The 14,596-nt window shown below is 45.0% G+C and overlaps 2 protein-coding genes across 5 annotated transcripts in view; one reads left to right on the top strand and one right to left on the bottom strand.

Annotated features, from left to right (window-relative positions):
• Nucleotides 1-1,438: 1,438 nt before the first annotated feature.
• Nucleotides 1,439-5,097, bottom strand: igfbp6b (insulin-like growth factor binding protein 6b). The gene is given in 5 exon segments (XM_084480122.1): nt 1,439-1,611; nt 1,614-1,647; nt 2,925-3,044; nt 3,797-3,831; nt 4,743-5,097. Coding segments are annotated over 5 exon segments (603 nt in total). The 5' UTR covers nt 5,080-5,097; the 3' UTR covers nt 1,439-1,534.
• A 4,150-nt stretch (nt 5,098-9,247) lies between these two features.
• The window catches only part of spryd3 (SPRY domain containing 3), a 63,228-nt gene continuing 57,879 nt past the window's right edge, over nt 9,248-14,596 (top strand). For 3 of the 4 annotated variants that reach the window (XM_084479153.1, XM_084479150.1, XM_084479151.1), the window contains exons 1-5: nt 9,263-9,348; nt 10,260-10,416; nt 12,101-12,176; nt 13,908-14,032; nt 14,161-14,296. In XM_084479153.1, the coding sequence (XP_084335279.1) occupies nt 9,297-9,348; nt 10,260-10,416; nt 12,101-12,176; nt 13,908-14,032; nt 14,161-14,296 (546 nt within the window). In that variant the 5' untranslated portion in view covers nt 9,263-9,296. Of the gene's footprint in view, nt 9,349-10,259; nt 10,417-12,100; nt 12,177-13,907; nt 14,033-14,160; nt 14,297-14,596 lie in introns of all 4 variants that reach the window. The other variant, XM_084479152.1, reaches the window with a different exon arrangement.

The raw sequence follows: 14,596 nt of genomic DNA, 5'->3' as shown, positions 1-14,596 counted from the left end.
CAACCTGATTACCAAAACATACTCATTATAATTGTACATGGGGAAAAATGAACAAAACCATGGTTGTTATATTAATATATGTGTTTTATTCTCATTTTTTTTATCACCAGTATATTTTAATTTTAATATTTGCATCTTACAGGTCCTTCATACATAGACCTATACCACCACAGCACACATATTGGCACAAGAAGATTGGTCAGAAGTCAATTCGAGTCACACTTTCTCAGCACACAATTGAATGGCTTTTCGCGAGGACTTGGGAAGGACGTACTAAGACAATAACAAATAGAATATTTTTTTCCCTCATTTAAATCAAAATGTGTATGCTGTTTCAACATAAAAATATATATAATAGTAATATGGACAATCCAAATGTCAAAAAACAAAGCATAAATAGGAAAACAAAGTGAGCGGAAACCATAAAATGTACAGCAGTTGAGCAGCTCTGATGTGTTTAGCCACAGCAGTGCTTCTGAAGCACGAGATCTCATCCTAACATGAAATAAAATAATCTCTGTCTTTAAATAAGAAACTGCTGACAATATAAAAATACATGGCATTGTACTGTAGTTCATTAAATAAACCAAAAATTCATATATAAAATATTATATTGACGTGTATAAAAATATGCCTTACAACTTCTTGAAAAGGATAAAAGCCATAAGCTTTTTTGTCTGCCACTCAGGATTATACACAGTCAACCACAAAACTCCAACATATGTACAATCAATCAATCAACAAATGAGCAATCATAAAGCAATTTTGACAAGCAAACCAATGCATCCAAGACTCTATCCATATCACTACTGTGATCATATGCTATACATTAACGATACTACGAGATGGGGGATTTCAAGCAGTTAGTTTTTTTGTTAAGGTTTTATTTTGGGGTGGGTGGGGGCGGGGGGGCGTTATGCATACCTCCAAAAGAAATAATAAAGAAAAATCTATGAAATGAATTCTATTGATATCAGTGTATCTTTGGAGAGAGGGAGAGAGGCCGTGAGGGAGACACGTTTATGAAACATTGTGTCACATCACCAGCGTAACAGTATTCCAGCCCACTGAGATCAGAACAAACACAGGCAGTGTCAGCTATCCTAAAAAAAGAACTAGTTAAATGAAAAGTGACTACAGCCAGGACAAGAGCTAGGGACTAGGAGATGTTCTGGAGTAACAGTGACAGCGCTTAGGGAACTGAGGCAGTCTTTTCTAGAGAGTTAGTGTGAGCATACAACACGTCACGTCAAACCATAAAACAGAGAAATTTGCTGCAACGTTTAAAACATTCAGGCAGATGTGACCGTTGCTACTTTACTTTACGCGTGTCTTGTATCTAGAGAGGACGTTGACGTTAATGGTGGTGTAGTTTTCCGTAGGAAGTGGTTAACTCCTATCCAGGCAGTGTCTAGCACAAGCTAAAGCCACCCCCACCCCCTCTCTCCCTGTGCTCTTCCTCCTCAGCCTCCTCTTCATCCTCCTCCTCCTCGTCTTCCTCCAGGCTCAGTTCAAGGAGATAGAGTTGCTGCCCTTACTCTCCATCACAGGGTAAAGTTCCGTCCTCACTGGCACGTGAGGCCACAGCGATGCCCAGCTCATCCACACACAACAGTGGCCACGCTGCATTCCCTTGGAGGAACGGCACTGTATTAGGATAAGAAGTGGGAGAGAGAGAGAGAGAGAGAGAGAGAGAGAGAGAGAGAGAGAGAGAGAGGAGGGGAAGGAGAGAGAGAGAGAGAGAGAGAGAGAGAGAGAGAGAGAGAGAGAGGGGGGGGGGGAGGAGGAGAGAGAGAGAGAGAGAGAGAGAGAGAGAGAGAGGAGGGGAAGGAGAGAGAGAGAGAGAGAGAGAGAGAGAGGGGGGGGGAGGAGAGAGAGAGAGAAAGAGAGAGAGAGAGAGAGAGAGAGGGGGGGAGGAGAGAGAGAGAGAAAGAGAGAGAGAGAGAGAGAGAGAGAGAGGGGGAAGGAGAGAGAGAGAGAGAGGGGGGGAAGGAGAGAGAGAGAGCGAGAGAGAGAGAGAGGGGAGGGGAAGGAGAGAGAGAGAGAGAAAGAGAGAGAGAGAGAGAGAGAGAGAGGGGGGGAAGGAGAGAGAGAGAGAGAGAGAGAGAGAGAGAGAGAGAGGGGGGGAAGGAGAGAGAGAGAGAGAAGGAGAGAGAGAGAGAGAGAGAGAGAGCGAGAGAGAGAGAGAGGGGAGGGAAGGAGAGAGAGAGAGAGAGAGAGAGAGAGAGAGAGAGAGAGAGAGAGAGAGATAGAGGGGGAAGGAGAGAGAGAGAGAGGGGGGAAGGAGAGAGAGAGAAGGGGAGAGAGAGCGGGGAGAGAGAGAGCGAGAGAGGAATGGAGATAGGGAGAGAGAGAGAGAGAGTGGAATGGAGAGAGAGGGAGAGAGAGCGAGAGAGAGAGAGGAATGGAGAGAGAGAGAGAGAGAGAGAGAGAGAGAGAGAGAGAGGAAGGGAGAGAGAGCGAGATGGTGGGGATAGTGGGAGCGCAGAGAGAGAGAGAAAAAGGGCAGCATATCAGGAGGGAAAACAGAGTGAGTGTGAGAGAAAGATAGAGGGAACAAGACCGCAAGACAGAGAGATTAGAGGAAAAAGAGAGAAAAAATGATATGTCATTGTTATGTGGAACTGATTCTCTTAGCACACAGCTGACATTCTCTGGGGGAGAGAGGTGACAGTAATTCTCAGCGCTTTAGTTATAGGAAACATAGCTTGCTGCACTGCAAATATGGCCATGTACTTGAGCAAAACACACTACAATATCTCAGTATACAATATTTACCACTTGTATACATACAGAATATTTGAACTTGAATGTGAGGGCCAATCATCTATTGTTTTAATATGTTCTTTACCACAACATAATCTAATCCATAATCTTACGATCTCTCTTTGTGTTTCTGAGACAGTATTTCCTCGGTACTCTACCTGCTTTTTCCTGTAGAACCCGCGGGTGTCACAGTTGGGTATATAGATGTCCCGGTCAGACTGGAAGATGGTCAGCTCCAGACCTCTCAGGACACTGTTCAATAGTTTACGGCAGGGTGCCTGAGATAGAGAGCAGTGCAGGTGATGCACAGACCACATAGGGAGGCAAAGATATAGGATAGATGAGCTCATCTAAGCAGCAGAAAGGTTACAGAGCAAGCTCCAAGCCCCAAAGGTTTTCATGTTTCAGTGCTGACACATGAACGTACATCACAAAGGATTTGTGACAGTGATGCAGCATGATGATGCCAGATTTAAAAAAAATAAAAAAGGAAATAGAATGAATTATATAACCATATTGTTACACAAGGCTTTTGCTTTTCAGGTCACTCAGTGGTTCGAAGCGACTTAGGATGCTATATTTTTGTCACGCTATGTAATCCAACAAAGCAATTATAATTAATATCATCATTAGATATTTCCTAACAGTCATGCGATCCTAATGTCGCCCGTTTACAGCCCTATAGAATGAAGGAAAAAAAATGTGGCTGGCAGCTGTGGCTGAGTCGAAACTTTCCTGATTCACATCATGGTCAATTAGTTCTGCCGCATAGCAGCACACAGATCATGCACCATAATGCATGGCTTCAGTGCACTATATATACATGCTGCTGCACAGCCAGACGATACAAGTGCCACCGCCAGAAGACTCCATACTGTCCCGGATTATCCAACCTTTTCACACGCAGCATCTTCCCCTTATTACATCATGTGAAGATGCTCCTAACATCTGTCGTGTGTAAATGTAACAAGACAGGGGCAGTGTGCTTGCTGGTCGGTTTTCACAGTGGAATACAAGGTTATAAACTTACTTTTTCTATATCCCCACTGTGCGAGGGATGTGGACCTGAGAGAAAAGGAGACATTGGCATGAGCATGTCATGATTAAACGTTTAAGATTAAACGGTTGAATGTTAAATATGTACAGACAGACAGAAACACACACACACACACACACACACACACACACACACACACACACACACACACACACACACACACAAATGCAATTTCATATTATTTCCATATGCATGTGTGTAAGACCCAAAGACCCTCATCTACACCTTTATGGGAAACAAAGACCCACTGAGACCCAATTTCCGTTCGCATATTTCCTGAACAAATGGTCCATGGGAACCGCAGTGTCTCGGTGTGAACAGTAGATGGAGACTACCGCAATAAAAAAGCATCTTGATAAGGACGTATGTGACAATTTAACATTCATCCCCCGAAGCTTTGGAGAGGCTCACTGATGGCATATATTGCAGTCATAAACAATGACCTTTACATGTAATCAAATCCTGACATTACACACATATAAATATCTGTCCACGCATTCCTAATGACAAACCTGATTGGATCACTCACAAATAACCCAATTATGCCAGCTTTAATGTCAAGTCAAAGCCTCTTGCAACTGACACTCAAAGGACATTTGCTCAATCCCAATGACACACACGGGCACTGCAGGACTTCAACGGAGGCAAGTGGCTTGCAAAGTGTGTGCACTGTGAAATATAACAGTTAATGTTGCTTGTTTTACTGTGCTGAAAGATCTACAGCCCTTCCTTCCTGTCTACACTGCCTAACACTGCATGCTGAATTCACGTTGTGTATTCAAGGCTACAAGTAGTCTCTCAGCTTCTTGGGCTAAAATGTGTATCTGTGTGTGTTCTGCCTGTGGGATTCTTCATTTTCACATAAGCACATTTGTACGTGGTCTATTTGCATGCGCATGCGTGTGCGTGTGTGTCTTACCTGTGGGGTGGGGCCTCTCCGTGGGACTGGTCCTGCTGTGCTTGGCGCATAACCCCCTTCCCTGCAACAGAGCCTGCAGGGGGCTGTGCTCGCTGGGCGGGGGGACACAGCGAAGCCCCTTGGCACAGCTGAGTGTGTACACGCCACAGGGCTCACCCTGGGCCAACACTAAGGTGCTCCCTGCAGCATTGTGGTCTCTGGGGGGCCGACCTGCCCCCACTGGATCCCGGCAGGAGGGGCACATCTTGAAGGGCCCCAAGCGGTTTGCCCAGGTCCAAGATCCGCAGTGGCCGATCAGCAACAGAACAATGGTTGTCAAGTTAGAAATGAGAGGCATCTTCTGTCCAGGTCTCAGGTTCTCGTCACTCTCTCTCTGTCAGTTATATGTGTCTGATGCTATTTCTGGATGTATGTTTGTATGTATGTCTCTCTCTCTCTTTCTCCCTTTCCGTCTTTTCTCTTCAGTCTTCCTGTCGTCTCCTTGTTGCTTTGCCGGGTGAGCTGAGAGGCAGCAAGGAGTCCCCTGCAGCGCCAGAGGAGACAAATGGATATCCAGAGACACAGCAAAGCACCAGCTTTTAAAGATCTGAAAGGCGGTGATACAGAGTGAGTGAGTAAGTGAGTGAGAGAGAGAGAGGGGGGGCGAGAGAGAGAGAGAGAGAGCGAGAGAGAGAGAGAGAGAGAGAGAGAGAGAGAGAGAGAGAGAGAGAGAGAGAGAGAGAGAGAGAGAGAGAGAGAGAGAGTGAGAGTGGGGGGAGAAAGAGAGCGAGAGAGCACAGTTATGACACCTTCAGGGGCTGGGACTCAGAAAGAGAGGGAGGGAGGAAGGGAGGGAGGTGGCAGGGAGGGAGAGAGCAAGTGGGGGGTGGATTATATCCCTTTCAGAAATTATCAAAATCCCCCCACCTCTTCCTGCCTGCCTTATAAGGTAACCCTCCTCTTAATTCTTTCCTTTTCTCCTCATCTATAGTACTCATACATATCAGACCTTACAATATTTGCCATGGTTATAATTATTATACATTTTGTTGCCTTCAATAAAGATGTATGCATGTCTATGTTGTTCTATATTTATGTTTGAAAGGTATTAAAATGACAAGCCAGAATTAACTTTTTAATAGTAGTTTAGGCAAGGCAAGGCAACTTTATTTATATAGCACTTTTCATACACAAGGCAGACTCAAAGTGCTTCACATACAATAAAATGATAATAATAATAATAAAATAAAATAGATGAGTAAAAGAAAACAAAGGCAAAGTTAAGATATGCATTGTAAAATTGCAACGTATATAAGATTTAGCAGAAAGCTAAAGCAAACCTAAAAAAGACCATCAAAGTGGTCAGAGTTGGGGCAAGTCTTAAATCCTCAGGGAGTTTATTCCAGCTATTTGTTGCATAATTCCTGCTTTCCCATGTTTCGTGTTGACTCTGGGGATAATTAACAGATTGATCTCAGAAGATCTTAGTGGTCTAGAAGGCTTATGTAGTGGAAGCATATCAGTTATATACTTTTGCCCTAAACCATGTAGGGATTTATAGGTGAGCAGCATGATTTTAAAATGTATTATCTGACATACAGGCCTTTGTTAGAACTCAGCAGCAGCATTCTGAACAAGCTGTAGTTGCCTTAGAGTTTTTTTGGAAGATTGGTAAGGAGACCATTGCAGTAATCAAGCTTGTGATAAAAGCAAGTCTTGAGTGGACATGAGCCCTCTAAGTCTTGCTACATTTTTAAGGTGATAGTAGGATGATTTTGTAACTGATTTGATGTGACTGTCGAAATGTAAATCTGAATCTGTGATATCCCTAGATTTCTGGCTTTGATTGAGGTTTTCAGGGACTTTTCAGAGAGTAAATGTGTTGGGTTACTTTAAGCCTTTCTGTTTTAGCACCAAATACAATTATCTTGGTTTTGTCCTCATTTAGTTGAAAGACATTTTGGCACATCCTGTCTTTGACTTGCTCAATGCACTGGCACAGCAGATCTATGGGCCGATAGTCATTTATAGTGCTACATAGATTTGCGTGTCATCGGCATAGCAATGATGGTCAATATTGTTAGTAGAGATAGTTCCTATCTTGTAGTTTAGTTGGACAGATAAGTTAGAGGCTAGAACTATTGTTTTTCTACTTGGGTATTCAATCATTCATTACTTTCTTTGTAGTTCTAAAGACAAGCTCCTGGCTGCTTATTATCAACTATTACATGTTATATTATATGCAACTGTAACACATTGATAGATGCAATTCAAGAACATTGATTTCCTGGGAATACAAATGAATTAACTTTTAAATTGAAACATGTTTCAATTTGTTTATATTTGTGTATGTAGGTGTATATTTTGAGTTTATTTGGTGTCACTGTACACCCAGTTTTGGATCATTGCATATTGTATAAAAAGTATGCAACATCATTTAGCTATTTGATTTGAACTAAAAAGCTCTGCTAACACAGGTTTCCTATTGTGTTGTAATTGACTGTTAACATAACTTAATATCCCATTCATTACAGTATTAAAGTACAACATGGTGTATTGTAGTAAACCATGGCATGGTGGGCAGTGTTCTGGAGGTCAATACACTAGGGAAGGCATCCACAGCTAAGAAACATCAACACAGTCATTTTCTTTAACATTAAGTTATTGCTTTGGATATAACTATTATCTAAAGCAATTTAAAGGTGAGGCTGACAACTAGTGTCCGTTCGTCTACAACAGTCGGGTGAATGCATGCCGTGAGAGAGACAAAGATTATTTCCTAAAAAGACCAAAAAAGTGTAAAATCACTGCACACTGGTAAGCTGAATTATTTTTGTAAACAACGCGTTTCGCTGTTACTTCATCAGGTTGCCTCTTCCAAAGATTATTTCCTGTTTCATTGGTCTGATTTTGCAGGGCTGCCACATTGCTAAATTGGGTCGGCAAATCCATGTTTCCACCCATCCTGATGCAATCTGAAGACCATGACACCAAAGAAAATGTATATTTCACAGTGCATTAAGCAGGATTAGGGCGTTGAGCTGACAATGCTGAGCTGTATTGGCCCCTAGCCATCCCTAAATATGGTGGGTTTGGCGGCTGAAGACGCTCATGTGCACAATGAGGAACAAAGTCTCTGTTTACATACGCAAGCGTGTGCATGCTAGCTTCTTAGTGCATTGGTGAGGATTTGCATGGGGTTGTTTGGTAGCCTACTTGCTCACTTGCTTCTGCAGTACTAGGATACACATGCAGTAAAAACAACCAATTATCTTTCAAACCACATGGCCTCACATGCCCAAATCAGCCTAGTAAACGGTATGTTCCCATTAAGAGTGATCAGCCTTGGTTAGGACAGTGAAAACCACCTTGTGTTCTCATCAGCTGGCTACCCAGATCAGTCTAGTAGGGTTCCAGAGAGGAGAAGGGTCCAAGACCAATGCCAGGCCAGCCCCTCTGTGGTCCCCCTGCTCTGGAGGACCAGAGTCCCTCCTCCAGCCCCTCGGTGGTCCCCCTGCTCTGGAGGACCAGAGTCCCTCCTCCAGCCCCTCGGTGGTCCCCCTGCTCTGGAGGACCAGAGTCCCTCCTCCAGCCCCTCGGTGGTCCCCCTGCTCTGGAGGACCAGAGTCCCTCCTCCAGACCCTCTGTGGTCCCCCTGCTCTGGAGGACCAGAGTCCCTCCTCCAGCCCCTCGGTGGTCCCCCTGCTCTGGAGGACCAGAGTCCCTCCTCCAGCCCCTCGGTGGTCCCCCTGCTCTGGAGGACCAGAGTCCCTCCTCCAGCCCCTCTGTGGTCCCCCTGCTCTGGAGGACCAGAGTCCCTCCTCCAGACCCTCTGTGGTCCCCCTGCTCTGGAGGACCAGAGTCCCTCCTCCAGCCCCTCGGTGGTCCCCCTGCTCTGGAGGACCAGAGTCCCTCCTCCAGCCCCTCGGTGGTCCCCCTGCTCTGGAGGACCAGAGTCCCTCCTCCAGCCCCTCTGTGGTCCCCCTGCTCTGGAGGACCAGAGTCCCTCCTCCAGACCCTCGGTGGCTCAGACCTTCTAACCAGCTCTCTGGTCTATCCCAGTTGGCTCCGACGTCGACTGCCCTTCAACCATTTAAAGAAGCCATCTGAAGCCGATCCAGACCAGAATCCCTTCGGTCGCAGGTTCGCTGGTCGGACTCATGTTTAATCTGATAGTGCTTTACAGTAAAACAGCACTACATGATGGAAAAAAGTGTTCTCAGAGATCGTACCAAACACAGTAACACCAGCGATGATGTGAGTTAAGACAGATGATGAGAAGGATGATTAGTGAGGTCTATAAGAGGGACGCATGTCCTTCTTCATGTGGACATCAAAGCGTCCACCGACACGCGCGCGTGTGTGTCACTGCGTACACAAATCAACAAACAAGCACGCGCCAACGAGTCGAGCGTCACGGTAGAACAAGTGTCGGAGAACGGGATTGGCCCGCTGTCAGTCACGCTCTTTCAAGGCTTCCTTTCATTGGCTGATTGAAATCATGACTATCTGATGTCAATAGGAAGCGACGAATGATTATTTCTTTCCTCCACATTTTTGTCAGTGTTTGTATATATGGTTTTCCATGAAAAGCGAATTAATGAATTTTTGAACACCGGGATTTTAGGTATGTCTGAAGTATTTAGTACCTCTTTATTTTTGAAATAACAAGCCCTGACTCTTGCCAGATACTGAGCCCCAGCTGTTAGCTGCTAATGTTTATCTTGAGCATTTGAAGACTCGCAACTACATTTCTATCATCCACGACATTCTTATTGGCATCTCCTGCTATACGATTTCATAGTCTACTATTTTGAAACCGCACATATAGTGTGTTGTTTCTGTAGCTGTTTCAAACGTTATGTTAGCTCAACTTTCCCTAGCCTCGTCCAGTGTTGCCAGATTGGGCGGGAAATCTGGCCCAATCTGGCAACACTGGCCTGGTCGGTAGCGTTCAGGCACTTCCACACACAGCGACACGCCCACCTCGTAAGACACGCCCACCTCGTAAGACACGCCCACCTCGTCCTGACCGCTTCACTCGTCTCTGACTCAGCTGGTCCTACATGTAGGTCACTTCAGTTGTATTTGTAAAGCCTTTAATCACCGGTACAGTCTCAAAGGCCATGTACGTATGACCCCCCCCTGACCCTAGCCCCCCAGAGGGCAGGAAAACCTCCCTTAGTCAGCAGGGAAGAAATCTAGAGAAGGAACGCAGAGTGGAGACCCCTCCTCCAGTGATGATCAGGACTGCAATGGGGGCCAGGATTGACATACATACTGTACATACATACATACATACATACATGCATACATACAAGCTCATGGCTTTGCCTCATTTAGTCATGCATGTAATACAGTCACAGGAACGTGAACTGGAACTTCTGAGTTGTCTTACAGGCCAATACAGTAATGCAATTGTGATCATTATTGTGATCAGAACAGTCTGCTTGTCTGTCTGCCCAATTGGCTGTTATCTCCTGTTTGCTGTCGTTGAGATTCATACCTCCTCACTCCAATGTCCTATCCTATTCCTAGGTAATGTAGTCTCTGTTCTCCTCCTCCAGATGGATGACATCAACCTACACCACAGGTTCCTAAATTGGAGGCGTCGGATCCGAGAGAGAGAAATGGGAGAAGTGCGTCCAGCACAAGAACGATTCACGAGGTTGCTGAAGAATGGAGACATTCTCAGGTTCGCTCAAATGATGTATTATTCCTAACCCTAACCCTAACCCTCTTATTCTGTAATCGGGTGAGTTGATAATTAAACATAATTCTTTGTATGACTCTCTTTACTGATTGTAGCCTTGGCAGATTACTCCAACATTTTACATACATTTACTTTTAATTGCAGTATATCATTACATTATGTCTCCGCCTTTTCTTGGTAAGAGCCTTCACTACCCTCATAGTGGCTCTCCATACTATGTCATTTCTAAGTGCCAGTGGTTTATTTCTATTTCTCACCTTGCTACTATGGCCTTTTTAACTTGAAGATCCCATATCATATCACGCTGTTCATTTCTGCAAAACCAATTTCAGCGTCTTTCAAAAATGTTCGGTTTTGAATCATCAATCACATTAAGTCCCCCTCCAGACTCTGTTGTGATTGGTCGAACCCTTTGTGCGTTTGTGGCAAATTAACACCCAATAGAAGTTGTAAACATTGCGGGTTGCCGGGAGGCGGGACTTCTGCACTTCTGCACCTCCCACTGCACAGTCTGACGTCACACTGTTATGGAAGTAAAGTTTGGGCACGAACAAGCTGTTTCACTCACTTGTTGAGGGGCGTTCTTGATTATTCTAGCATAGCAGACGTAAAACATGTATACATACGTCATATAACAGTCTAAAGCAAAGGGAAAAGTCGAAAAAGCATGATATCTCCCCTTTAAGCAAGTGGCAACATTGACGAAGTACATAAGCTAAGCCTATGTCTCAAACATTTTATGAAGACCTGAGCAGGGAGATCAGCATGCTTCCCCTAGTATATAAAAGGTTGAGGGTCTTTGCCCTCTTACACAAAATGAACTAGTTTGTATCTCTTCTTAACATTTCCTTGCTGTTTTTTTGCTGAACCACAGCATGTAATTGACTGTACTATACAAGCAGTAAACAATAGCCAACTCACTGTCAACGCACTTCTCTGTGTATGTGTGGGCAGTTGGCATGCCACCCCTTTTAAAACCCATATAGCTCTGACTCCCCTCAGACCCACTTGTTGAAATCATTAACAGCCCAATGAGTGTCAGTGGGAGCCTGCCTTGAGTCATGAGACGGAAGCACAAGGTCAACAGACAGAAACAAATTCCAGACAACGCTGTTAGGGAAGATGCACTACTTTCGCAATCTGTTTCACCGATCTGCAAATTAATTAACAAGTTATTTTTCATCCTAGGAATTTCATTGGCCTTGAAAAAATAGGGACACGTGCGCACACACACTGTACACAGAACCACCCCTGCCATGTCAACAGTTGATTCCGAAACTACAAATGCATCATATCCATAGCCTGAATTTCCTCTTCTTTCTAATTGTTTACAACCAGCAACAGCAAAGACCTTATTCAATGTAAGCTGCTGTTGAACAACCTGGCATTTGACAATCCTTTTACCTCCATTTGAGTGTAGGCCTATAGTTCTTCTCCACTGGAAACACTTTCTGATCTCAATCCATTGACTGGTTCAATCAGATTCATTCTGTAGCATTTTAATCAAAACCACCTGTCTTCAGTCTATAATGTTCTATCAAGTGTATAATGTTGACAATATAATGTGAACATTATATTGTTCACATTCAGTCAGGCTGTGATGCGTTTGATTCTGAGCAGCACACCAAGTAGCTGCATCTCCCTAACCTGTGGTTTCCTTCTTTAGTTACCAAGGGAACTCTGATGAAGTGGGTTGCTATGTCGCGCCCCAACCTTTATCAAAGGGAACTTGCTACTTTGAGGTAAGACAGCAGCAACATGTTTCACAGTTGCTATGTGTTCTGATAAGAAGTTAAGCCTATTGCTATTGCTTCTGTCTTTACTGAGCAGGCTCCAAAAATAGGATTTATTTATCGTCTGCTTCTCTGGGAACTTTGACCCTTCAGATTGTCAAAGCCAGGACACCTTTGTCAAATTCTCTGAAACACATTTTTTTTGTCTAATATGTTAAATATAATATATACTCTATATTAATTCCTGGAGCATTGCATGTGAAATATCCGTGATAATTCATTTGATCAAAATGTTTGCAGTCCTAATTCAAAGAGCAGCGAAATTGCTGCTGCACCGAGATGAGGCTCTGGTTATGGGTTTGATATGATCTCTTGGTCCGAAGATGATTCCAACTCATGTTGTTCAGCAAGCACGCAGCAGGACAGAGGATTAGCAAATGATTCAATAAGGCGGATGCCCCCCCGCGTCTCAGGAGCGACTCTCGACGCGGTGCAACGTGCTTGTAGGAAAACAAGTGTCTTGGTGATTTAGAACAGGACGGCCTGCTAGGGTCATGAATCAGGGGCTAGGGGAGTGTGTGCCAGTGTCTAGCTTGTTCATAGCGAAAGTCAGGTCAATAGCAGGACAGGCTTGTTTGGTGAACTCCTTCCCTATTGGTTTGTTTTTAACTAACATTTAGTCCATCCAGTCTATACTTTTGCAGTGGATCTTGTGTGTGTGTGTGTGTGTGTGTGTGTGTGTGTGTGTGTGTGTGTGTGTGTGTGTGTGTGTGTGTGTGTGTGTGTGTGTGTGTGTGTGTGATCAGCCATAAGACACTGTCACAAAATCAACATTTTGAAATGAGAGTCCCACTCCAGCCCTAGTGGGTGTTTGAAACTGGATTAGTTGTGCTTGACATTTAAAAGATGGGAGTTTAGGATGAACATTTGAAGAACCCATAGTTTTTATACACCGTGTCTGCCGCTATGACGCACATGCTGCGCACTTCCAAGATATCTGGAAGGCGTGCAGTGGTTTTATTCCGATAAAGGTCAGGCTCCCGTTGGATTATGCGTCAGCGATGTCCTCGCGTCCCTCACGGTGCTTCTGCTACGGATTCCATTCGGTCGTGGTCTCACGCACCTCATCCTCGTCCATCTCTTCCCAGACACACTCTGAACATCTGCAGCATTTCACTCATTTCAGCAGATTTATTTGAGAAGAATTTCCTTTCTTTGCTTCGCTAGACAGGTCCTCAATGGTCACCCTTGAACTCTTCCCCAATCTCAGTCCTCCTCATACCATAACTCCTCCCCATCACTCATGCTAGTCCTGGTCTGTGGTCTGTCTACTGCCCGTGGATCATCAAGGCACCCTGACAGGTGGCGGGCTGCAGCAGCTGAGAGGCTTTGAGTCCTCCAGCCTCTTCACTCCAGACGCTCTCTAAGACGGTAACCACCCGTGCTTGCAGGAGGAATGGAGCCCGAGGCAAACGCTGGAAGAAGTAAAATAAAAACATAAGAGACAGGACACCAGAACTAATAGGACATGCACGCACACGCGAGACTACTCTCTTATGGCATCCCACCTTCTCCCTTTATTTTGACACACAGGCTATTTAGCCCCGACTTGGGAGAATGGCGATGAATGAGCTGTACACCTGTCAAAGGAAGTCCAGCTCTACTTCCTTTCCCATGTTGTTTGGTTGTCTTTTATTTCAGTAGGCCTAACCCAGCTGAAACCCTTGTTTGTGACTGTAGGTGACGATAGTGGAGACGGGGCTCAGAGGGACCATCGCTGTGGGCCTGGTGCCTCGCTTCTACCGCCTGGACCACCAGCCGGGCTGGCTGCCGTACTCTGTCGCCTATCATGCTGTCAATGGCAAGTAAGTCAGAGCCCAGCTGAGGACCGGACCGGTGGCTGTGTGTGGTGCTGGTAGTTCACCAGTCGATGAGTCACTGCCCATTAGGATTAGAGGATGGTTACTGTTGTACCCCCTCCTTCTGGTTCCAGGCTCTACAATGGTAACCCGCTGGGGCAGCAGTTTGGACCTCAATGTGTGCGTGGCGACCGCATCGGCTGTGGAATACACTCCGAGAACACAGCAGCAGGAATCACCACCGTCTTTTTCACCAAAAATGGCAGAGAGGTCAGTTCATCACGACACACATAACCAATGGAGTGTGTGGGCGGGCATTGACTGCACAGCCACCTTACATTTACATTTAAGGCATTTAGCAGACACTTTTATCCAAAGCGACTTTTGTACATTTGTCTGAAGAAAGAGAAACGACAATATATCGCTGCCGGGTGTAGTAAGAATGTTCATAGAAATAAGTGGTTAACCCATTCACTAGGTTAACCCATTCACTGTACACAACAAAGAGAGCTAGGGTAAGACGCTATACAACTTTATTCACCTTGGTCTTCAGTGCGAGCTCCTTACCTG

Source organism: Micromesistius poutassou (assembly GCF_964030765.1).
Source record: "Micromesistius poutassou genome assembly, chromosome: 15".
Classification (NCBI taxonomy): domain Eukaryota; kingdom Metazoa; phylum Chordata; class Actinopteri; order Gadiformes; family Gadidae; genus Micromesistius; species Micromesistius poutassou.
This window is presented reverse-complemented; position numbering and strand designations above follow the sequence as displayed.